The 25,239-nt window shown below is 48.0% G+C and overlaps 1 protein-coding gene across 1 annotated transcript in view; it reads right to left on the bottom strand.

Moving 5' to 3' along the window:
- Tnfrsf8 (TNF receptor superfamily member 8) overlaps positions 1-25,239 on the bottom strand; it is a 75,500-nt gene that overhangs the window by 28,796 nt on the left and 21,465 nt on the right. The window contains exons 4-6 of the mRNA XM_045149077.1: positions 23,435-23,522; positions 11,514-11,630; positions 664-816 (exon numbers count right to left, since the gene is read on the bottom strand). Of these exons, the coding sequence (XP_045005012.1) occupies positions 664-816; positions 11,514-11,630; positions 23,435-23,522 (358 nt within the window). The remainder of the gene's footprint in view (positions 1-663; positions 817-11,513; positions 11,631-23,434; positions 23,523-25,239) is intronic.

The raw sequence follows: 25,239 nt of genomic DNA, 5'->3' as shown, positions 1-25,239 counted from the left end.
TTTGCACTATCAGAAAATTAGAAGCTCTGGCATGGCCCAGAGTACTTGCCTGAGATCAGCAAGTTTGAAAAGTAAGCCAAATTTCTCAGCCTTGAGTCTGATTCCAATTTCTTTCTTTTCTTTTTTTTTTTTTTTCTCTCTTGTTTTGTTTTGTTTTCGAAGTAGGGTCTCACTCTAGCCCACGCTGACTTGGAATTCACTCTGTAGTGTCAGGGTGGCCTCGAACTCATGGCAATCCTCCTACCTCTGCCTCCTGAGTGCTGGGATTAAAAGGCGTGTGCCACCATACCAGGCTTGATATCCTATTTCTTGAACACTCTAATACCCAGTGCCCAATTGTGAGACAGGGAAACCGGCTCCAATCTCTTAGGAAACTCCCAGGATAGACACTTGAAATTTCCTTTGTGTTTGTGGGGACACTGAAGAACCCCCTTTCCCCCAAGACTTCCTCTAGCCAGGCCTGCGTGTCAGACAAGAGCCTCTCAGACAGGCCTCAGGAGTAGGGAAGGGCAGCGGAAGGTCCTGGGTGCTGGGTGCAGGTTGGTGTGAGGACAGCAGCTCTGACCTGACCCACACGCTGGGGGAAGCAGATGGTTGAGGCACCAGGGGTGTGGTTGGGGGTACGGCAGCAGTGACACCAGGGTTGAGAGTAGAGGTGCTCACCCGGGAACTTGACCACCATCCCTGCAGAGCAGGCTGAGTGAAAGTAGCAGCGGGCACAGGAGTTGACAGCTGACGTGACGCAGTACATGCCGGGCCGGCACTCACAGACGCGGGAGGAGTTCCAGGAGCATGGCACCTTCTCCACGAGGTCATCTAGGGAACGCAGCACAGAACCGGGCTGGAGAGACGGCTTTAGCCAGATGCACAAGGTGGCGCATGAGGCTGGAGTTCATTTGCAGTGGCTAAAGGCTCTGGCACACCCATTCTCTCTCTCTCTCTTCTTTCCTCTCTCAAATAAATAAATATTTTTAGAAAGAACAAGGTGTTGGGCTGGAGAGATGGCTTAGCGGTTAAGCGCTTGCCTGTGAAGCCTAAGGACCCCGGTTCGAGGCTCGGTTCCCCAGGTCCCACGTTAGCCAGATGCACAAGGGGGCGCACACATCTGGAGTTCGTTTGCAGAGGCTGGAAGCCCTGGCGCGCCCATTCTCTCTCTCTCCCTCTATCTGTCTTTCTCCCTGTGTCTGTCACTCTCAAATAAATAAATAAAAAATTAAAAAAAAAAAAAGAAAGAAAGAACAAGGTGATGGAAGAGAAGAGGCAGGTCAGGATGTGGTAGCAAGAAACACAGGGGAGAGCTGAGCGTGGTGGTGGCACACCCCTTTAATCCCAGCACTCGGGAGGCAAAGGTAGGAGGATTGAGTAAGTTTGAGGCCAGCTTGAGACTACATAGTGAATTCCAGGTCGGCCTGGGCTAGAGTAAAACCCTGCCTCAAAAAAAAAAAAAAAAAAAAAGAAAACAACAACAACAAAAAAAATAAGCACGAGGGGACAGTCCAACACCAAAGTAAGAGGCCACATGGCCCTCTGTTGACCATGGCTACACCCTTCTCATCCAAGCACCCAACATGGGGAAAAGAGAGAGCATGGTCCACGGGGTGCAGACTTTACCTCCAGCCCACATTCCTGACATCACTATGGGGTTAAGAATGAATCAATGGGGTTGGAGAAATGGCTCGGCTATTAAAGGCACTTGTTTGCAAAATCTGTTGGCCTGGGTTTGATTCACCAGTACCCATGGGAAGCCAGATGCACAAGGTGGTACACAAGTCTGGAGTTTGTTTGCGGTGGCAAGAGGCCCCGGCATGTCCATACTTGCTTATTCTCTTTATCTGTCTATTAACTATTTATCTCTAGCTCAAATAAATAGTAAGTGGATGTAGAGCTGGGGAGATGGCTTGGCAAGTAGGAGGTTATTGGACAGACATGTGGGGCCCCAAGCATGAAAGCTGGAGAGGGCCTGAAACCATCCGAGTTTAATTCCCCATGACCCCCACAAAGAGCTGGGCATGATCACACACATCTGTAACCCCAGTCCTGTGGGGAGCCGAGACACACACACACACACACACACACACACACACACACTGCAGGTCCACATTCAGAGAGAGACTCCATCTCAAGAAAATATATGGATGAGGGCTGGAGAGATGGCTCAGCAGTGAGGCACTTGCCCACAAAGCCTAATGGCCTGGGTTCAGTTCCCCAGTACCCACATAAAGCCAGATGTACAAAGTATCACATGCATCTGGTGTCCATTTGCAGTGGCCCTAGCATGCCTATTTTCATCTTTGTCTCCCTTCTATCTCTCTGTGCTTGCAAATAAATAAATAAATAAATAAATAAATAAATAAATAAATAAAATATTTAAAAATGGAAAATATGTGGCTGAATGACAGAGGAGGACACCCAACACCCTCCTCTGGTCTTCATGAGCACACAAGTGCACGTGTGTGCATACACGACCCACAAACAACCCAGCATATACTACACACGCCAAAAATAATAAGAATGCCCCTGGACATGGAGGGAACCTAAGTATATATTACTATGTGACAAGCCAGTCTGAAAAGGCCACAGACTACAATCCCACCAGTGTTCTAGAAGGGATGAGGCCTGACTATAGTCAGGAGGGTTGGTTGTGGCCAGGGTGAAGAGCACAGAAGGCTAGCCCGGCAGAGGATGAGGGAGTTCTAGGAGACATGCCGTATGGTTCTGTGATGGGGCCAGTCATTGTCCATTGCCCCAAAACCACAACGTGCAGCAATGGGGAGTCCCAGCGTGAAACGTGGAATTAGCCAGAAATGACATACACACACTGACTCGTCAATCACCATGGGGTTTGAATGCGAAAAGTCCCCCGTGAGTGCCTATACTGAGAGCTTGGTCTCCAGCTGGTGGCTCTTTAGAGAGGTGACTAGATCATGAAGATGGTGGCTTCTTCCACGGCTGACCCACTGATGAATTCATAGCAGAATGGGCTACCAATGGGCAGGGCCCAGTTGGAGAGAATGGGCCACTGGGGTATGTTTCTGAGGAGTAGATCTTGTCCCTGGACGCTTCTTTTCTGTCTGTTCCCAGCCGCTGAGAGGTGAACAGCCTTGCTTCACCATGCCCTGCCATCATCCTATTTCAGCCTGGTTTCAGGCCCTCAGCAATGGAACCGGCTCACCGTGGACTGAGACCTCTGAAACCTTGAGCCAAAATAAACCCTTCTGCTCTTCAGATGTTTCCTTGGTATCTTGTCACTGTGATATGTCACAGCAATCATGAATACTATGGTAACCCAAAATGCTAATCCCAGAGGAGACTGTGGATGGTGGATGTCTAGGGAGTCTGTGCTTTCTGGTTAGCTTTATGAATTAGAACTGCTCTAAAGGGCTGAAAACAAACTTCTCAGCAGTTAAGGCACTTGCCTTCAAAGCCTAACCTGGGTTCAGTTACCCAGTACCCACTTAAAGCTGGATGCAGAAAGTGGCACATGTATCTGGAATTTGTTTGCAGAGGCTAGAGACCCAGGCATGCCTATTCATTCTGTGTGTATGTGTGTCTTTCTGTTTATAAATAAATACAAAAATATTTTTTAAAACTACTCTAAGCCAGGTGTGGTGGTGCACACCTTAAATCCCAGCACTTGGGAGGCAGAGGTAGGAGGATCACTGTGAGTTCAAGGCCAGCTTGAGGCTACATAGTGAATTCCAGGTAAGAGTGAGACTCTACAAAAAAAAACAAAAAAACAAAAAAACAAAAAAAACCCTCTAAAAAATGAAGTCTGTTGGGGCTGGAGAGATGGCTCAGCAGTTAAAGGCATTTGCTTTCAAAGCTTGCCAGTTTGGGTTCAATTTGCCATATGTATGTAAAGTGGCACATGCATCTGTGATTCCAAAACACATCTGACAATGGGAGGTGGAGCCAGGAGAATACAAGCTTTTGGGCTGCCTAGTCTGATTTTGCAGTCTGGCAGTTCATTTGCAGAGGCAAGAGAGATGGCTTAGTGGTTAAGGCGCTTGCCTGCCAAGCCTAAGGACCCAGGTCCTACTTTTCCAGATCCCACATAAGCCAGATGCACAAAGGTGAGGCAAGTGCAAGGTCACACATGCCCAGTAGGTGGCAAAAGCATCTGGAGTTCAATTGCAGTGGCTGAGGCCCTGGCATGCCAATAATCTCTTTCTCTGTTTCTCACTTTCTCTAAAATAAGTCTTGGATAAAAGTGACCCTGTCTCAAAGGAGGTGGAGCACAGACACCTTGAAATTATTCTGTGACCGTCACACATACAACATGGCACATGTGCCCATGCAAATAAATATATATTTTAGAAATGAGCCGGGTGTTGTTGCGCACGCCTTTACTCCCAGCACTCGGGAGGCAGAGGTAGGAGGATCGCTGAGAGTTCGAGGCCACCCTGAGACTCCATAGTGAATTCCAGGTCAGCCTGAGCCTGAGTGAGACCCTACCTTGAAAAAAAAAAAAAGAAATGAAATCTGGGTTTTTTGTTTTTTTTTTTTTTTTTTTTTTTTTGAGGAAATCCCAACAGACTGCCTATTTATTTATTTATGAGAAAGAAAGAGGCAGAAAGAGAAAGAGAGAAAGAATGGGCACACCAGGGCCTTCAGCCTCTGCAAATGAACTGCAGATGTGTGCGCCCCCTTGCACACGTGTGCAACACTGAGCACTTGTGTTACTGGAAGTCTGGCTTATGTGGGACCTGGAGATTCAAACATGAGTTCTTAGGCTTCGCAGGGCAAGTGTCTTAACCACTAAGCCAGCTCTCTATCCCTGGCCTTTTGTTTTGTTTGTTTTGTTTTTCAAGGTGGGGTCTCACTCTGGTCCAGGCTGACATGGAAGTCACTATTTTGTCTCAGGGTGGCCTTGAACTCATGGCGATCCTCCTACCTCTGCCTCCCAAGTGCTGGGACTAAAGGCATGTACCACCAGCCCAGCTTGGCCTTTTTTTTATACAAGAGAAAAAGAGAAAGCGAGAGAGAATTGGCGTGCCAGGACTCCAGATGCATGCGCCCCCTTGTGCACATGTGCAACCTTGTGTGTCTGGCTTATGTGGAACCTATAGAGTCAAACATTAGTCCTTTTTTTGCAGGCAAGCGTCTTAACCGCTAAGCCATCTCTTCAGCCCAAGTCTTTTTTTTTTTTTTTTAAGTACATAAACTTAAGGTTGGAGGAATGGCTTAGCAGTTAAGGCATTTACCTGCCAAGCCAAAGGACCCAGGTTCAATTCTCCAGGACCCACGTTAGCCAGATGCACAAGGGGACACATGTGTCTGGAGTTCCTTTGCAGTGGCTAGAGGCCCGGGCGTACCCATTCTTTTTGTCTGTCTATCTCTTTCTCTATCAGATAAATAAATAAATAAATAAAAATATTTGAATAAATATATATAGAGAGACTTATTTATTTTTGAGGAGAGTATGAGAACAAATGGGCACACCAGGTCCTCTTGCTACTACAAATGAACTCCAGATGCATGTGCCACACTGTGTATCTGGTTTTACATGGGTACTTGGGAACCAAACCCAGGCCAATCCAGGCAGCCAGGCTTTGCAAGCAAATGCCTTTAACCACTGAACAACCTCCCCAGCCCATTAGTGGGGTTTGGTTTTTGGTTTTGCTTTGTTTTGTTTTCTGGTGTATGTGGGGCCGAATTGTGGTAGATCTGTGTGCATCACATGCTCATGTGTGTGCAGATATGCACACCTCGTGCACAAGCAGTCAGGAGGCCAGAGAAGGAGTGGGTGTCCTTCTCCATTGTTCTTCAAGATTATTTCCCTACCACAGGGTCTCTCACTAAGCCTTGAGCCTGCCTTTTTAGGTTAGACTGGTTGACTGGTGAACCCCAGAGATTCTCCTGTCTGTGCCCCACCCTCAGTGCTAGGGATATAGGCATATGCTGTCAAAATAAACTTTAAAAAAAATTTTTTTTTTTTGGTTTTTCGAGGTAGAGTCTTGCTCTAGCCCAAGCTGACCTGGAATTCACTGTGGAGTCTCACGGCAGAGGTAGGAGAGTGGCCATGAGTTTGAGGCCACCCTGAGACTCCATAGTGAATTCTACATCAACCTGGACTAGATTGAGACCCTACCTCAAAAAAAAAAAGTACATGTATGATATTTTTATTTGTTTGAAAAAGAGAGAATAAGGATGGATGCACCAGGGCCTCCTGCCACTGTAAACGAACTCCAGACACATGCGCCACCCTGTGCATCTAGCTTTACTTGGGCACTGGAAAACTGAACTGTGCTCATCAGGATCTGTAAGCAAGTGCCTTCAACCACTGAGCCATCTCCTCAGCCCCCAAATTTTATCATTTATTTATTTGTACATGTGTCTATATGGGCATGCCAGGGTCTCTTGCTGCTGAAAATAAACATCAGGGGTTCATACCACCTTTTATGTCTGGCTTTTTGTAGGTGCTTAGGAATTAAACTTAGCCTAGCAGGTTTCGAAAGCAAGCATCTTTAACTGATGAATCTCCTCAGCCCTGACATACCTAGACGATGATGATGATGACTGATGATGATGATTATTTGAGAGAGAGAGGGAGAGAGAGAATGGATGCAATGCAAATGAACTCGATGCATGCGCCACCATGTGCATCTGGTTTATGTGGATCTTGGGGAGTCGAACCTGGGTCCTTTGGCTTTGCAGGCAAGTGCCTTAACCACTAAGCTATCTCTCCATCCCATATCTGGCTTTTTATGTGGATGGTCAGAATCAAACTCAGGTCCTCGCACTTGCACAGCAAATACTCTTAAAAGCTGAGCCATTTCCCCGGTTCCTCTGTTATTGTTTTTCAGTGGACAAAGGATTTGAGTAGGTGTGTTTTTGGAGAAAATACAATAATGACCAATAGACACATGAAAAAATATCCAGTATCATTAGTTGTAAGGGAAATGAAAATCAAAGCCACAGAGACACGCTGCATACCCAATGGATGAGCTAAAATAAAAACAGAAAATAGCAAGTGTCGGCAAGGACTACCACTTGGATTTTGAACGTCCCCTCAATGCTTGTGTTAAGACCTGGTCCCTCGCCTGTGGTGTGCTAGGAGGTGGGGCCTAGTGGACAGAAGCTAGGTTCTGAGAGTGCAGCCTTGAAGGGGACAGCGGGACAATAGTTCCTTCCTGTTTCCACTCTTTGCTTCTCACCAGCCATGAGGTAAACAGGCCTGCTCAGCCACATTTCCAGCCATGGACTATGTCACTGCATGCCCAAAGCCATGGGTCCAGCAGCCAAGGATTGGATCCTCTGAAACCATGAACCAAGATAAACTTTTCCTCTGCGTAAGCCCATTATTATCTTGGGCATTTTACCATAGTGACGCAAAGCTGACTCGCATGAGGAAAATGCAGGAGGGAAATTGGAGTCCTCACACACTCTAGTAGAAAGAGGAGCCCATCCTGCAGTTCCTCGTGGAAATAAACACTCATACCATGACTCGGCCTGACCAACAATACAAGACCCAGTCTTAAAATGACAACAGGACCTGCGGAGATGGCTCAGTGGCTAAAGACATTTCCTTTCAAAGCATAACATCCCTGGTTCGATTCCCCAGTACCCACATAGAAGCCAGAGGCACAGTGGTGAAACATCTGGAGCTCATTTGCAGTGACAAGAGGCCCTGATGCACCCATTTTCATTCTCTCTCTTTCTCAAATAAAACCATTTTTTAGGGCTGGAGAGATGGCTTAGCGGTTAAGCGCTTGCCTGTGAAGCCTAAGGACCCTGGTTCGAGGCTCGATTCCCCAGGACCCACGTTAGCCAGATGCACAAGGGGGCGCAAGCGTCTGGAGTTCGTTTGCAGCGGCTGGAAGCCCTGGCGCGCCCATTCTCTCTCCCCCTCTATCTGTCTTTCTCTCTGTGTCTGTCACTCTCAAATAAATAAATAAATAACCATTTTTTAATAAACACAAAATAATAACCGGGCATGGTGGTGCACACCTTTTATCCCAGCACTCACTCAGGAGGCAGAAGTAGGAGGACTGCCATGAATTCAAGGCCACCCTGAGACTACATAGTGAATTCTAGGTCAGCCTGGGCTAGAATGAGACCCTACCTCAAAAAAAAAATATATATATATAGCAGGGCGGGATAGATGGCTCCTTAAGGTGCTTTTCTGCAAAGCCCAAGGAACCATGTTTGGTTGCCCAGTACCCACATAAAGCCAGGTGCACAGTGTGGTTGGTACATGCATGTGGGGTTGATTTGCAGTGGCTGGACGCCCTGCAGAGCCCATTCTCTCTCTCTCTCTCTCTCTCTCTCAATCTCTCTCTCTCTGTTTACATATAAATAAATAAAATATTTTTAAAGTATCTCTTTTTCTTATGTTTTTTTGGCTTTATTTTTATTTATTTATTACAGAGAGAAAGAGAAAGAATGGGCAGGCCAGGGCCTCTAAATACTGCAAACCAACTCCAGATGCATGCGCTATCATGTGCATCTGGCTTACGTAGCATCTGAAAAATTGAAACTGGGTCCTTAGGCTTCTCAGGCAAGTACCTTAACCACTAAACCATCTCTCTCCAGCCCAAATAAAAATATGAAAAATAACCCACAAAATAACAACTGGAGCTGGGGAGATAGCTCAGGTTAAATAAAGGTGCTTGCTTATTTGTGAAGCTGTTGGCTCAGGTTCAATTCTCTGGTACCCACATAAAGCCAGACACAAGAAGCCGTACATGCATCTGGAGTTTGTTTGCAGTGGCAAGAGGTCCTGGTGCACCCTTACACACACATACACATGTGCACACATGCACATACATGCACGTGAAAACAAATTTTTTTTTTTTTTTTTTGGTGTTTTGAGGTAGGGTTTCACTCTAGTCCCAGCTGACCTGGAATTCACTCTGTATTCCCAGGGTGGCCTCAAACTCATGGCAATCCTCCTACCTCTGCCTCCCGGGTGCTGGGACTAAAGGCGTGCGCCACCACGCCCAGCTAACAAATGAAAATATTTTAACAAAGGAAACTAGGACAGGTGCTGTGGTGGGGACCTGCTAAGGGATGGGTCCACAGCCAGTGGAGCTGGGAGGTGATGGGACCTTTAGGAGGTGAGGCCTAGTGAAAGGTCTAGGACCAGTGGGGGTGTGCTTTCCGGGGGGAGTGTGGGACACAGGTGTCTTTCTCTTTCTTGGGACACAGAGGTCTTTCTCTCTCTCTGCCTCTATGAGGTGAGACAAGAGCTTTCCTAGCTCACCACAGGTGCAAAGGCAACAAAGTCAAGAGACCACCGACCACAACCTCTGAAACTATGAGCCAAAAGAAATCCTTCTCTTTCTGGAAAATTGATGCTCTCAGGTGTGTTCTCACAGTGACGGAAAGCTGAGTAATGAGTCCAGTGTAGTAGCTTACAGTTTTAACCCCAGCACGCCAGAGACTGAAGTAGGAGGATCAGCATGAGTTTGATGTTAACCTAGACAACAGAGTAAGTTCCGGGTCAGCCTAGGCTACAGTGAGACCCTACCTACAAAAACAATAAGTAATAAATGGAAAACTATCGGGGTGTGGTCGCACATACCTTTAATCCTGACACTCATGAGGCAGAGGTGGGAGGATCACTGTGAGTTCGAGGCCACCCTGAGACTACATAGTAAATTCCAGGTCAGCCTGAGCGAGAGTGAAACCCTATCTCAAAACACACACAAATAAAGAAAAAAAAAAAACAGAAAACTAATTAATGTAATAGGTAAAGATAATCCAATATAAGGATCACTGAGGTCCATGAGGTGAAGATGGATATATTCATAAGAAACACTGACCAAAGCTCAAACCTACAACCATGTCCCTGAGGCAAAGAAAGCCCTAGGTCTATAGACAGGGGGCTAGAGAGATTGCCCAATGGTTAAATCATTCATCTGCAAAGCCTAAGGACCCAGGTTCAGTTCCCCACTACCATGTAAAGCCAGATGCACAAGGTGCCACATGCCTCTGCAGTTCACTTGGAGTGGGTAGAGGCCCTGGTGTGCCCATTCTCTATCTGCCTCTCTCTCTCTCATAAATAAATAAATAAAATGTTACAAAGAAATATTCAGATAGAAAAGATATGTCAGGGCTGTGGAGATGGCTCGGTGGTTAAAAGTGCTTGCTTGCAAAGCCTGCTGGCCAGGGTTCATTCATGCAACTGGAGTTTGTTTGCGGTGGCAAGAAGTTATGGTGCACCCATTCTCTCCTTCTCTCTCTTTTTCAAATAAAGAAGAATAAAAGAAAGAAGCTAGGTGTGGTGGAGCATGCCTTTAATCCAAGTACTTGAAAGGCAGAGGTAGGAGGATCGCTGTGAGTTCGAGGCCAGCCTGGGACTACAGAATGAGTGTCATGTCAGCCTGGGCTAGAGTGAGACCCTACCTCAAAGAAAAAGATGTGTCAGATACTAAGGATTGTACACAGACAACACCAAGACATAAACTGGCAAAGCATTGGCTCTAAAAGATAAAGAAGCCGGGCATGGTGGTGCACACCTTTAATCCCAGCACTCGGGAGGCAGAGGTAGGAGGATCACCAAGTACATTTTCAATGTAAGTTTTTACTCCATTATGCACAGTTTGAAATAAATACATTCTTGAAATATGGACTCAAGGAATATGACTATTTATTAGATGGCAAGATGATCTCAACAAATTTTCCTAACCTAACCTCCTCCAAAACCCACACAAAATCAAAATACCAGGCCACATCACTAACCGTAAGTAATTAACAAAAAAAGAAAGAAAGAAAGAAAGAAAGAAAGAAAGAAAGAAAGAAAGAAAGAAAGAAAGAAAGAAAGAAAAAGAAAGAAAGAAAGAATTTTCCTGGAAGCACCTCGGTCTTAGGAAATGACCAGCCTGGCCACCAGCTCTGACTCTAGTTCCACATCTGCCCAGTTTTGCAACTTTGGGAAGGCCCTTCATCTCCCCAACTCCCAGATTCCTCAGCACAAGGCAGCAATAGGAAGAGTCCTCCTGATACCGGCTGTGCAGTTGTGAGTCCCCCTCGCACCCCACCCCCAGTCAGGGAACACACTAAGTCTCTGAAAATATGGGTGCAAAGAGTGTGGGCTGGGGAGATGGCTCCGTAGTTAAGGCACTAGCTTGCAAAGCCTGGCAGCCTGGGTTCAATTCCCCAGCACCCACATAAAGCCAAATACACAAAGTGGTGCATGTGTCTGGAGTTTGTCTGCAGTGGCTAGAGTTGTTGGCATGCCCATTCTCTCTTTCTCTCTGTCTGTATCTTTCTCTATGTTTGCAAATAAATAAAGGAATTTTTTTTTTAAAGTGACCATGAGCCAGGCGTGGTGGCGCATGCCTTAATCCTGGCACTTGGAAGGCAGAGGTAGGAGGATCACTGTGAGTTCGAGGCCACCCTGAGACTACATAGTGAATTCCAGGTCAGCCTGGACTAGAGTGAGACCCTACCAGCAAAAACAAAAAGACATAAACAAACAAACAGAAGCAAATCCCACCTCCCAGATTCTCTTATGAGACCTCCCATTTTCCAAGAGAAGAGCCCTACAGAGAGAAGAAGATCGTTACCTCTCACACATCTCACACAGGCTGTACACTGCCTGTCTTCATCCAGGTAGTGATTGGGGGCACAGCGCTTCCTGCAGTGGGCAGGTCCTTGTGGGCATGACTGTGTCGGCAACAACTCTGTGGAGAGAAGCAGAGACATTCTAGGCTGTTACATTGGCGCCCTCCACCTCTCATCCCTGAGCTCCTGCCAGCTCCACTTTAACCCTCAAACCTGTCAGTCCGTCTCCTGTGTCACAGATGGAGGCACGGACCTCACCCGAGGTCACAGGGCCAGCAGGATAAGCAGGCCAAGTGTGAGGAAGAGCCGGGCTCTCCATTTCCCACAGTGTGTCCTTGGACAGTTGGGAGGACCTCATTCACATTAATAATAAGCCTGTCTCCTGGTGCTGGGAGGATTGCCCGAGAGGGTACGTCTACAGCAATTACTACTAGGAGCCAGGAACCAAGGGCTGAGCCCTGGCTGCTGTCATCCCCAGCAGGGCTGTCGTCCGTCTGCTAGAGATGGAGAGATCTTGAGTCGAGGTCAGGAACACTGGAGACGCAGAAACCAGCCAGCAACCCACCTCCCGTTGCGTGTGTGTGTGTGTGTGTGTGTGGGCACGCACGCGTGTGAGCATGCACACAGGGGCCTCTTGTTGCTGCAAAGACAAACACTAGATGCTTGTTTCCAGCTTTGCAGAAGTGACTGGAGAATGAGCCCAGGCCCGCAGGCTTTGCAGGCAAGGATCCGCATCCCTATAAGATCCCTATAAGACTGTCAGCCTCTCCAGGGCGGCTTTTTACACTTCCAACCACCAACATGTCCCTTGTTGCAGGGCTTGACACATATTTAATTAACCCATGATCTGCCTACTTCATGAACACAGGACCTCATCCTGGTCTAGCACTTGACTTCAGCCCACCCAGCATCCGTCCATTTCTTTAGTACCCCCATAATGTCCTGAATATTGTCATGCATTGAATTGTGTACCACCCCCACCCCCTGCGCAAAAAAAAAAAAAAAAAAAGAGGCACGCTGGAGTTCGGATCCCTGGTACCTCAGAATGGGACATTTGGAGCATGATTAAAAATAAAGTCATGAAGATGGGCCTCCATCCAGAATGACTGGCATCCTTATGAGAAGGGGAGACTGGGACACAGACAGCCATGTAGACAGGGAGATGGCCTTGTGACTATTGGAGCTATACTGTGACAAGCCAAGAAAGCTGGGAGAGATGGCAGACACTTCTCTGGGGTCCCAGACAGAGCTCAGCCAGCTCCTCTAGTGCTGTGGGCTGTTGGGCCTTGAGAGGCCCGGGCGTGAGGCCTAGTGGAACTTCCGGAGTCTAGCTAAAGTTTGGCGACCTGTCTCTGGCCAGCTAGGACCCAGCAAGACGCCTAATGGCTTCTGGCCTGCCACTTCCGCACAGGAGTTGGAATTATCATTTCAGTAGTCACAGTTTACTATTGGCCCTTACCTCTTCCCCCATCCTAAAATCCCCACCTTCATCCCCCAACATTATACAGGCAACTGTTGTAGCAATAAAGCGAGTTCCTGTGAGTTCCTGCTTCCAGAACACTCCAGACTCAGTGTGGTTTTTCTCCCGTGACTAGGAGAGGTTCCTCAACCCCTTGGGAGGACCCAGTGGGCCTGGTCCCTCCTCAGCACTACCTGCCCGCAGGGGGAGCCCAGCAGAGGGCTAGTAAGTTGTTGGGGTGTTTGCTCTCCAGAAGCCCCGCACCTCTTACTCCATGCTCCCTGTACTGGCCTGTGCCTCTCTAACTGCACCTCCAGTGTCCAGAGCCCCCAGTTCCATTGGGCCCCATAAGGTCAAAATCTTGTCTCTTCATGAGACTTTGCTGTCCATCAGACCCCACCCAGATGCTCTCCTTGGAACAAGGGTGCTGGGGAGATTGCTCAGTGGGTAGCATGCTTGCTGTGTAAGCCTAATGACATAGGTGAGGTCCTCAGCACCCACATAAAGCTGGATGTAGTCCTGCGGACGTCTATAATTCCAGCACTCTTACACGGCCATGCTCCTCCCCCCCCACACCCCCTCGACCTGACTGGCCTCCAAATTGTTGGCTTCTGCCTTTATATGTCACTTTCTCGGGGAAGCCATCTTTGATTGCTACAACTAGGCCAGGACTCTGGAGAAGCCTCACCCAGATTCTGACAGTGTGCTGAAGCAGACAGGCTTTGGAAGAAAGAGCTCATCTGCAGTGGTCCATACTGATTGTCAATTGAACAAGATGTAGAGTTACTTCAGAGATAAGAATGTGATGGGGAAAGACCCACCCTAAATGCGGGGGGCACCATCCCATGGGCTGGGGTCCTGGGCTAAACTAAAAGGAGAAAGAAGGACTGGAGACGTGGCTCAATGGTTAAAGGAGCTTGCTTGCAAAGCCTGGCAGCCTGGGTTTAATTCCCCAGTACCCACGTAAAGCCAGATGCACAAAGTGGCACATATATCTGGAGTTTGCAGTGGCAAGAAGCCCTGAAGTGCCTATTCTCTCTCTCTCAAATAAATTAATAAAAACTCTTTTTTCTTTTTAAAATATTTTATCTATTTATTTGCAAGGGGATAGAGAGAGAGAGAAAAGGAATACTAAGGCCTCTTACAACTGTAAACAATCTCCAGGTGCATGTACCGCTCTGTGCATCTGGCTTTAAGGTGGGTACTGGGGAATCAAACCCAGGCCCTTAGGCTTTGCAAGCAAGTGCCTAAACTGCTAAGCCATCTCTCTAATACCTAAAAATATTTTAAATATATTATTTATTTACTTACTTACTTAGTTATTTGGGAGAAGAGAGACACATACAAGAGAGAATGGGTGTGCCAGGACCTCCAGCCACTGCAAATGAACTCCAGATGTATGCACTACCTTATGCATCTGGCTTTACATGGGTCCTGGGGAATCAAACTCCAGTTGTTAGGCTTTTCAGGCAACAACCTTTACTGCTAAGCCTTCCCCAGCCTGCCAAAATAGTTTCACTTTAAAAAAGAAGGAGGAGGAGGGAGAAGCCTGACATGGTGGCACACGCCTTTAGTCCCAGTACTCAGGAGGCAGAGGTAGGAGGATTGCTATGAGTTCGAGGCCACCCTGAGACTACATAGTGAATTCCAGGTCAGCCTGGGCTAGAGCGAGACACTACTTTGGAAAAAGGAGAGGTGCACTGGCCCCCATGAGGCTTTGACCAGGAGCCGGGCACAGTGGCCATGGCTGTGGTACCACTGGCCCACTATAGATGAAGAGTTCTAATCCCCACAGGGGTGGTGCCTCTTTTTTTTTTTTTTTAAATTTTTATTTTATTTTTTTATTTGAGAGCCACAGACACAGAGAGAAAGACAGATAGAGGGTGAGAGAGAGAATGGGCGCGCCAGGGCTTCCAACCTCTGCAAACGAACTCCAGACGCGTGCGCCCCCTTGTGCATCTGGCTAACGTGGGACCTGGGGAACCGAGCCTCGATCCGAGCTCCTTAAGCTTCATAGGCAAGCGCTTAACCGCTAAGCCATCTCTCCAGCCCGGGGTGGTGCCTCTTGTCATCCCCCCACACTGCATCAGTGGAGGCAGGGGAATGATCGGGAGTGAGTTCGAGGTCAACAAACAGGGCGCTCAAATCTCACTTCAGACACTTGCTGGCTCCCTCGCGAGTGGATGAAGGACATCATCAGTGCTGACTTTTGGGGGCAATGTTCCGACAGGAAGTGAATCCGCCACAGCAGCTGTTTCCAAGTGGGGCTGGAGAGATGACCTAGAGGTTAAGGTACTGGCCAGGTATTTGTCACAGCAAAGAGAAAAGTAATTCACCATCCCTGGAGAGTTTCTCCTGACCCCACCCCCTTGTACCAACAGTGGCCAGGACAGGTCTGGCCTCAGACAACCACAGCATAGGTGGGCGTCTGAAGGTGTCTGAGCCACCAAATGCTTTTTCTTTGTGCTTTGGACGTGGGACAGAAAGATGTGTCTTGAGTATACCATCCAGTGGTCTGAAAAACACCCCCAAGCCAGGCATGGCGGCGCATGTCTTTAATCCAGGCACTGGGGAGGCAGAGGTAGAAGGATTGCTCTGAGTCAAGGCCACCCTTGAGACTACGTAGTAAAGTTCAGGTCAGTCTGGGCTACAGCGAGACACTACCTCGAAAAAAAGTAAAATAAAATTTTAAAAGACCCACAGATGGAGGAGGGGCTGTGGACCAGACTTGAAGCCAGGGCATGGATGACAGGCAGGTCAATGCACAAAGCAAAAAGAACCTCATAGGAACTAGGGCAAGGCTAGAGTCTAAATGTGTCCCCCAAAGTCCACATGCTGGAAGGGTCATCTCCAAGGCAACAATGTTAGTAGGTGACACCTTCAAGAGGTGACATGATTGTAAGGGCATGAAAACGGGATTTAATATCGCTAGAGTGAGATCCCTATTAATGCAACGGCAGTACAGGCTCACCGTCCCTTCCTCCGCCCCCCCTCCCCATCTCTTTCCCTCTCCCAGTGTTTCGCATCCTCTCACCTTCCTCGATGTTAGGACACAGCATAAGGTCCTCATCAACTGTACAACCACCTGGGATTTCCCCGCTTCCAGAACTGCAAGCTAAGTAAATCTCTGTTCTCTATAAACTACCCAGTGTCTGGTGTTCAGCTATGGGAGTAGAAATTGGGCTAAAACAACAAAGTGCTTCAGGGTAAGTGGCTTAACGGAGAGAAGTTTCCTGTCTCTCCGTGTTGGGAGCCAGGAACTCAGAGATCAAGGTGTGGACACTGGTTCTTCTGAGGCCTCTCTTCTTGGCTAAATGATCGCCATCTTCTTCCTATGTCTTCCCATGGTTTTGTCTCAAGGTGTGGCAATGTCCAAATTTCTGTTTCTTTTTTTTTTTTCAATTTTTATTATTTATTGTGTGTGGATGGGCGCGCATGTGCCACAGCGCACGTACAGAGATCTGTGCTCCACCCACTTTGAGAGCTCTCTTGCCACTGCAAACAAATCTGGCGTGCAAGCAATCTTACGTGGGTGCTGGGGAGCTGAACAGCTGTGGGGAGTGTTGAACAGAATGGCAGGCCTGGGCTGAATAGAGAGATTCAAAGACCGCTCAGCCTCTGAGATTCAAAGGTCTTTCAGCTTCCTTCCTCCAGCAACCCACCCACATGCAAACCCTGACACGCAGCTGAGCGCTGATTTCAGTGGGCGGGCAAAATGTCAGAAATTTCCCCAAAACATGGAAGGAAGGGTTTTTTTGGTTTTCCTCTGTGGCTTGCCCGGAAGCGCGGGGTCAATAAAACTCCAGCAAAATGCCCCGCCCACCACTCAGGCCTGGGGTGCCAAGTCACCCCGAATGCTGAGCTTTAGAGAAGAGAAGTGGGGGAAAGCACCCTTTCTTTTGAGTCCCAGCTGACAAGTGTAGAAGCCTTTGATGGAGGATGTCACATTCTCTCCACCCAATCCCATCAAGGAAGGGGTCAAAGGGGACAGAGGAGGATGGGAAAGAAGCAAGTGTCTTGCTCCCTGCTGCTGGGATGGTGGGTCCCCTGAAAGTCACGGTACACTGTGGCTACACCACACTGGAGGTTGGAGGGTGAAAACCTCAAGCAGAGAGATGCCGGAGCCAGGCCCCTGCCCAGGTCAATAAAGGCAGGCTCCTGGAGAGAAGGGACCTGGGGGTGCAGCAGGCAAAGGTGGCAGAAGGAGGTCTGCAGAGATGGCTTAGCGGTTGAGGAGCTCGCCTGCGAAGCTTTAGAATTCACATTCCAGTCTCCAGGTCCCACATAATAAGCCAGATGCACAGTGATGCAAGCATGCAATGTCGCACATATGCACAACGAGGCGCTCGCATTTGTTGTTGGTTTGCAGCGGCTGAAGGCCCTGATGTGCCCATGCTCTCCCCCTCTCTCAAATACATTAAAAAAAAAAAGATGATGAGCCAGTGTTGGTGGCGCACGCCTTTAATCCCATCACTTGGGAAGCAGAGATAGGAGGATCACCCTGAGTTCAAGGCCACCCTGAGACTACATAGCAAATTCCAGGTCAGCCTGGGCTAGAGTGAGACCTTAAAAGAATTTTTAAAAGATGATGATGATATCAAAATAAAAGAGAGACTGAGAGGGGGATGGGATATGATGGAGAAGGGAATTTCAAAGGGGAAAGTGGGGAGCAGGAGGGAATTACCATGGGTTATTGTCTACAATTATGGAAGTTTTCAATTAAAAAAAATAGCAGGAAGGACCAGGAGGGATGGGGGACAGACATGTCCAAAGCCCAAAGACCTGACAATAGGCCTTGAGAGAAGGCGCTGGAAAGGAGACGTGATCTCACTATAGGAACAGGCAATGAACTTGTCTTTGAACTGAAGGTTCGAGGGAGGGAGGGAAGAGAATGGGGGTCATCTGCCCTACTTCAATGGGCCTGGTGAGCCCATTCCACCTTGAGAAGCTGGGTCACTGCAAGCCAGAAAGAGCTCCTCACCAGAACCTAATGCAGCCAGAACTCTGACCTTGGGCCTCCTAGCCAGAGGAGAGCAAGCACTTGCTCAGGCTACCCACACTGCCGACCCTTGTAGCGGCAGCCTGAGAGGCCAGTGTGGATGGGGAAGAGGATGGGTTGGGCGGGAGAGAGTGAGAGGGAATGGGAGGGGCTCTGGCGTCCACAACCCTGGAAACAGCATGAGGTCCCACCTGATCGGTCCTTCGAAGTTCACAGGAAGCCATTGAATGGGGCGTTATAATTCAAGTGTGCTGATGCACTTCTGTGACCCTGGCACTTGGGAGGCAGAAGCAGGAGCTCAAAGCCAGCCTCAGTTACACAGTGAGGTCAAGGCCAGCCTGGGCTATATGAGACCCTGTCAAGTTCTCATGAATTACCCCCTCTAAGGCTCAGGGAACGCTGCAGAAGAAAGAGTGGGGGGAGTCAGAGCTGGAAGATGGAGAGGGGTGCTTGGGAATGGTGTCTCCCTGACACGCATAGCCACTGCACCCATGCACTCAGCCGTTGCATAAACCTCCACACGATTGGACCCATCAACAATCCTGGAGCAGCTAGTGGCATGAATGGCTACTGGGGTAAAAGAGAGACGTTTTCTTTTTTTCCAAGGTAGGATCTTGCTCTAGGCCAGGCTGACCTGGAACTCACTATGTAGTCTCAGGGTGGCCTTGAACTCACGGTGATTCTCCTACCTCTGCCTCCCAAGTGCTGGGATTAAAGGCGTGTGCCATCACGCCCGACTCTTTCTTTCTTTCTTTCTTTCTTTCTCTCTTTCTTTCTTTCTTTTTTTTTTTCTTTCTTTCTTTCTTTTATATATATTTTACTTTTATTTATTTGACAGAGAAAGAGGGAGAGAAAGGGAGAGAGAGAGAATGGGCATGCCAGGACTTCCAGCCACTGTAAACGAACTCCAGATGTGTGCGCCCCTTTGTGCATCTGGCTAACGTGGGTCGTGGGGAATCGAACCTAGGTCCTTTGGCTTTGCAGGCAAACGCCTTAACCACTAAGCCATCTCTCCAGCCCTAAAGGGAGACATTTTCTTCAGTGGTTTATATATTATATATTATATTATATATTATATATTAAAGTTGCCCATGCTCTAGTAAATAACACCCCCACCCCCTGTGATCATGCAAGCAACCCTAATTAAACTCAACGAGTTCAAAAAGTAAAAAACAGGGCTAGAGAGATGACTTAGTGGTTAAGCACTTGCCTGTGAAGCCTAAGGACCCCGGTTCAAGGATCGACTCCCCAGGACCCACGTTAGCCAGATGCACAAGGGGACGCATGCGTCTAGAGTTTGTTTACGGTGGCTGGAAGCCCTGCGCTCCCATTCTCTCTCTCTCTCTCTGCCTCTTTCTCTCTCTGTCTGTCACTCTCAAATAAATAATAAAAATGATTTTAAAAAATTATTTAAAAAAGTAAAAAGCAGAGGGAGAGAATTACCATGGGATATTTTTTATAATCATGGAAAATGTTAGTAAAAATTTAAAAATTTTTAAAAAAAGTAAAAAGCACACGACAGTAGAAGTGGGACCAGTTGGGAAGGAGTTCAGGGGAGTGGGAAGGGAACAAAAGAAGGTAATTAATGGGGGTGAATGTGACCAACGTACATTATATACATGGATGGGGCTGGAAAGATGGATCAGCGGTTAAGGCACTTGCCCACAAAGCCTACGGACCCAGATTCGATTCTGCAATACCCATATAAGCCAGATGCACAAAGTGGTGTGTGCATCTGGAGTTCATTTGCAGTAGCTCAAGACCCTGGTGTGCTCCTCCATGCCTCGTCTCTCTCAAATAAATAAAATGTAGGCTGGAGAGATGGCTCAGCAGTTAAGGCACCTGCCTGTAAAGCCAAAGGACACAGGTGTGAATCCTCAGGACCCATGTAAACCAGATACACAAGGTGGCACATGTGTCTGGAGTTCGTTTGCAGTGGCTGGATGCCCTGGTGTGCCCATTCTCCCATTCTCTTTCTCTCTCTTCTCTCTCCCTCTCTCTCTCTCTGTCTCAAATAAATAAATAAAAATAAAATGTAATATACATGTATGAAATTGACAAAACAAAATTAACTTAAAAAAAAAAAAAAGAAAGTTCTAGCCTGGTGTGGTGGCACACACCGTTAGTCCCAGCACTTTGAAGGCAAAAGTAGGAGGATCACTGTGAATTCAAGGCCAGTCTGGGACTACAGAGTGAGTTCCAGGCCAGCCTAGGCTAGAATGAAACCCTACCAAAAAAAAAAAAAAGAAAGGAAGGAAGGAAGGAAGGAAGAAAGAAAAGATAGCTGGACATGGTGGCACACACCTTTAGTCCCAGCACTTGGGAGGCAAAGGTAGGAGGATCACCATGAGTTCGAGGCCACCCTGAGACTACATAGTGAATTCCAGGTCAACCTGGGCTAGAGCAAGACCCTACCTCGAAAAACCAAAAATGAATAAATAAATAAGAAAGAAAAAAAGAAAGCTTTTATAAAAGTTCTGCACAGCCATGATGATAACTTTGAATCATTTTGGAAATAGGAAGTAATAGACTTCCAAATACTTCCTGTGGCGGTCTTTGCATCTTTTGAGTCCAATTTCAGGATCGTGAAGAGACCACTGGTCAAACTGGGCAGGGTGGTACTTTGATCCCAGCACTTGGCATGCTGAGGTAGAAGGATTGCCGTAAGCTCAAGGTGTGCCTGGAGCTACAGAGTGGGTTCCAGGTCAGCCTGGGGTAAGGTGAGACCTTGTCTCAAAAAATCCAAAGAGACTTGAATGGTTAAACCATAGCAGAAAAGAGTGTTCTGTGTGATATTTTTATAGTTGTCCTGCCTCAAAATTTAAAAGCCCCAAGATAATAACAAAAATGATCTTAAACTAACAAGTATTTCTACAAGCTGTGTGTGTGTGTGTGTGTGTGTGTCACATGCATAGCACGTGCATGGTATGTGTGGTGTATGTGCGGATGCAGCATCCTGTGTGCTTGTCTGCAGTGTCCCATGCCCAAATATCAGGTGTCCCTCACCCCTCCGTCGCCCATCCACCTGGTTTTACGTCGCAGCAGTCTGCCCAATTCCGGAGCTGCCCTAGCAGTGCCCTGGTCTCCACTCCCTACAGAACTGGCATCACAAGCATGGTGATCACAGCCAGCTGTTGATGTGGGTTCTAGAGATTTGAACTCAGGTAGCGTCAGGGCCCCTCAGACCCTCCTGCTAGTGCAGGAAGCTCCCTTCACAGCTGAGCCCTGTCTGAGGTTCTCTTATTAATCTCTGTTAAAAAAAATATTGTGTGATTTGCAGATGGTGGCGTTATATACAGCTCTATTCCCAGCACCAAGGAAGCTGAGGCAGGAGGACTGTGTATTTGAAGCCAGCCCCAGCTATAAAAGGAGATCTTGTCTCAAATGTTCTTTTTTCCAGGTTTGGTTGCTCACACCTGTTTTAAGCATTTGGGAGGCAGAGGCCTGCAAAGCCAAAGGGACCCAGGTTCGATTCCCCAGGACCCACGTTGCCCAGATGCACAACGGGGCACACGCATCTGGAGTGCGTTTGCAGCGGCTGGAAGCCCTGGAGTGCCCATTCTCTCTCTCTCTCTCTCTCTCTCTCTCTCTCTCTCTCTCTCTCTCTCTCTCTCTCTCTTTCTTCCTGTTTCACCATCAAACAAATAAATAAATAAAAATAATGCCTTTTAAAAAAAGGAGAAGAAGAAAATGGTTCAGTGGATAAAGTGCTTGCTATCCAAGCGTGATGACTGGAGTTCAGATCCCCAGGACCCACGTAAATGCCAGAAGGGGGTGGCAGTCTGCCTGTCATCCCTGTGCTTGGGAGACCCAAGGCAAGCTGGCTAGCTGGAATAAACATATTGGTGTGTCCTGGGTTCAAGTGAGAGACTCTGCCTCAGTAGATAAGACAGACGGCAATCAGGAAAGACACCTGATGCAGCCTCTAGCCTCCACATGCACACAGGCAGTCATACACGCATGCCCACACACATATGAATACCTAGACACACATGCGCACACACCACGTACACAAGCAAAGAAAGAAAGAACCGCAGGGCTGGAGAGACGGCTTAGCAGTTAAAGCGTTTGCCTGCGAAGCCAAAGGACCCAGGTTCAATTGCCCAGGACCCATGTAAGCCAGATGCACAAAGGGGTGCATGCATCTGGAGTTCGTTTGCAGTGGCTAGAGGCCCTGGAGTACCCATCCTCTCTCTCTTTCTCTCTCATTGCAAATAAATAAATAAAATTAAAAAAGAAAGAACTGCAGAGGGCCTGGTGTGGAAGTGAACTCTTGCAATCCCAATACACAGGAAGCTGAGGTAGAACAATTGCAAATTCAAGACCAGCCTGGGCAACTGAATGAGACCCTTATCACAAAACGAAAAGCCAAAAAAAAAAAAAAAAAAAAAAGTGTGGGGATGCAGCTCAGTGTCAAAGTGTTTGCCTGGCATGTGTGACACCCTGGGTCTGGTCCTCAATACCATAAGAGAAAAAATATCTGCAAGGGCTTGTGAGCTCCACAAAGAAGTGGCCAGAGCAGGAAGATATCGGCAGTGCAAGCTCTAGAATCCCAGAGCCCTAGGCCCTAGCTCCAGCCAATGCTGCCACAAGCTAGCTCTGTGACCCCAGGTAAGTTATTTAACTTTGCTGAGCCCCAAGAGTCTCGTCTGCAAAAGGGGACCCATGCCCGATATAGGATGCTTGTGAGCAGAGATGGTGACAGAGACAGGGTACGGTGAGAGTCACAGACAGGGGCTGGAGAGATAGCTCAGTGGTGAAGGCACTTGCCTGCAAAGCCTAACAATCAGGGTTCGATTCCCCAGTGCTCACATAAAGCCATATGCACAAAGCGACAATGCTTCTGGAGTTCATTTGCAGTGGCTGGAGGCCCTGTTGTACTCAATCTCTCTCTCTCTCTCTCTCTCTCTCTCTCTCTCTGTGTGTGTGTGTGTGTGTATGTGTGTGTGTCTGCTTGCAAATAAATAAATCAAACATTTATCCAGGCATGGTGGCACATGCCTTTAATCCTAGCACTTGAGAGGCAGAGGTAGGTGGATCACCATGAGTTCAAGGCCACCCTGGGACTACAGTGAATTCCAGGTCAGCCTGGGCTAGAGTGAGACCCTACCTCAAAAAAAAAATAAATAAATAAAAATAAATAAATAAATAAATAAATAAATAAAACATTAAAAAAAGAGAGAGAGAGTCACAGACAGGGTGTGGTGTTCATGGGGAATGTTTTGCACTGGCAGCTCGAAGATAACCCAGACTCTCGGAGAGGAACTTTCTTCCCTACATCAGCAGCAGGACGAGCATGGTTTCAGCAGCCCTGCTCTATCCCTGCGCTCTGTGACCTTACTGATGACCCCCAGACACCATAATGATGATCGCTGGCTCCCATCCTCCTTATCGCCACTCCTCCCCCACCCCTAGGGTCATTACCTGTGGACAGAGATCCCGTGTCACCCTGCCCTGTCACTCACCTGAGGGGCAGCGGTAACAGCAGCTCCCAGCGGCCTCATCTGGATAGTAACTGGGGTCTCCTGCACAGGTGGCCTTGAGGGGGTGACCCTAGTGGATAAGAAAAGCTAGTGAGGCCAAACGGGTGGCGTGTCATTCATGCTCTCTCCTGCCCTGCAGTCCCAGGGACACCAGCTTGCACCTGCTGTCAGGGCCAGCTCCCAGGGCAGGCTGACGTTGAGGAATCTGGAGAGAAGGCCAACTCCACTTCTCCCTCAGTCTCTGGCTTCCCCACAGGGCAGAAGCGGAGCACCTGGGAGTCTCCCGGCCTCGCCCTGCCCACAGTTACCCCCACCCACTAGCCCCTTCTCCCCGCCCCTCAGACCATTAGTCCATGCAGCTCCTGGTCCCACCTAGCAGCCCCCTTCCCGTGGATTTACGTGATTGCCTCACACACACACATGGGAACATGCACGCACACTGCGTACGGCCACACAAGCCCCCTTCCCGTGGATTTACGTGATTGCCTCACGCACACATACTGCACACACAAACACAAGCACCCCCTCCTGTGGATTTACTGGGTTGCCTCCCACCAGTCTAGAAACGTCTAGGAAATTGTTCCTTGACTCACACACATCCACCGGGAGAAGTGCACAGATCCTGGGGCATAGCCCCAGCATCCGTCCGGGGTGACTCTACCTGAAAACCCACACCCAGGTCCACAGGCAAGAGCTCACCAAAGCCCAGCATGCTCCCATGAGCTTCTGAAAAGGGACCACTCACCTGACTTACCTCCATGTCATAGATTGATTGCCTGCTCTTGAGCTTGATGGGGGGTGAATTGCTTAATCTATTCTCTTGCAACTGGCTGTTCTGTTTTGTTTTGTTTTTGTTTTTGTTTTTTGTTTTTGAGGTAGGGTCTCACTCTAGTCCAGGCAGACCTGGAGTTCACTACATAGTCTGAGGGTGACCTCAAACTCACGGTGATCCTCCTACCTCTGCCTCCCAAGTGCAAGTGCTGGGATTAAAGGTGTGCACCACCACACCTGGTACAACTGGCTTTATAAAAAAAAAAATTCAGGGCTAGGAGTTAGATCAGCAGTTAAAGGTGCTTGCTTGCAAAGCCTGCTAACCCAAGTACCCATATAAAGCCAGATGCTTTGACAATGGGAAGTGGGCCAGGGACTCTAATTTCTTTGCAGCAGCAGAAGGCCCTGGCTTGAAGAAGGTGGAAGAAGAGCATAGACATTCTCCAGGATGTACTCTGACTTCCATGTGCACACAGCAGCATTCCCACACATAAATAAATAAATAAATAATTTTTTCAATTAGTATGCAAAGTAAAAATTCCAGTATAAAACCAGCCTCTCTTTTATAAAACATATTTAATATTTTATTTTGCTGGGTGTGGTGGCTCACATCTTTAATCCCAGCATTCGGGAGGCAGAGGTAAGAGGATTGCCATGAGTTCGAGGCCACCCTGTGAATACATAGTGAATTCCAGGTCAGCCTGGGCTAGAGCAAGACCCTACCTCAAAAAACAAAACAAAAAGAAACATCAAAAAAAATATTTTTATTTATTTGAGAGCGAGAAAGAGGCAGACAGAGAGAGGGAAGGAGAATGGGCACTCCAGGGCCTCCGGCCGCTGATAACAAACTCCAGATGCATGTACCACCTTTCACATCTGGCTTACGTAGGTCCTGGGGAATTGAACCTAAGTCCTTTTGCTTTGCAGGCCAGTGTCTTAACCACTACACCATCTCTCCAGCCCACAGCCAGCTTCTTTAATCCAATATTAGGTTGTGAGCCTTGTTCACATGATTG

Source organism: Jaculus jaculus, chromosome 5 (genome assembly GCF_020740685.1).
Source record: "Jaculus jaculus isolate mJacJac1 chromosome 5, mJacJac1.mat.Y.cur, whole genome shotgun sequence".
Lineage (NCBI taxonomy): Eukaryota > Metazoa > Chordata > Mammalia > Rodentia > Dipodidae > Jaculus > Jaculus jaculus.
Note: the sequence above shows the minus strand (reverse complement) of the source record. Positions and strands in the feature narration are given on the sequence as shown.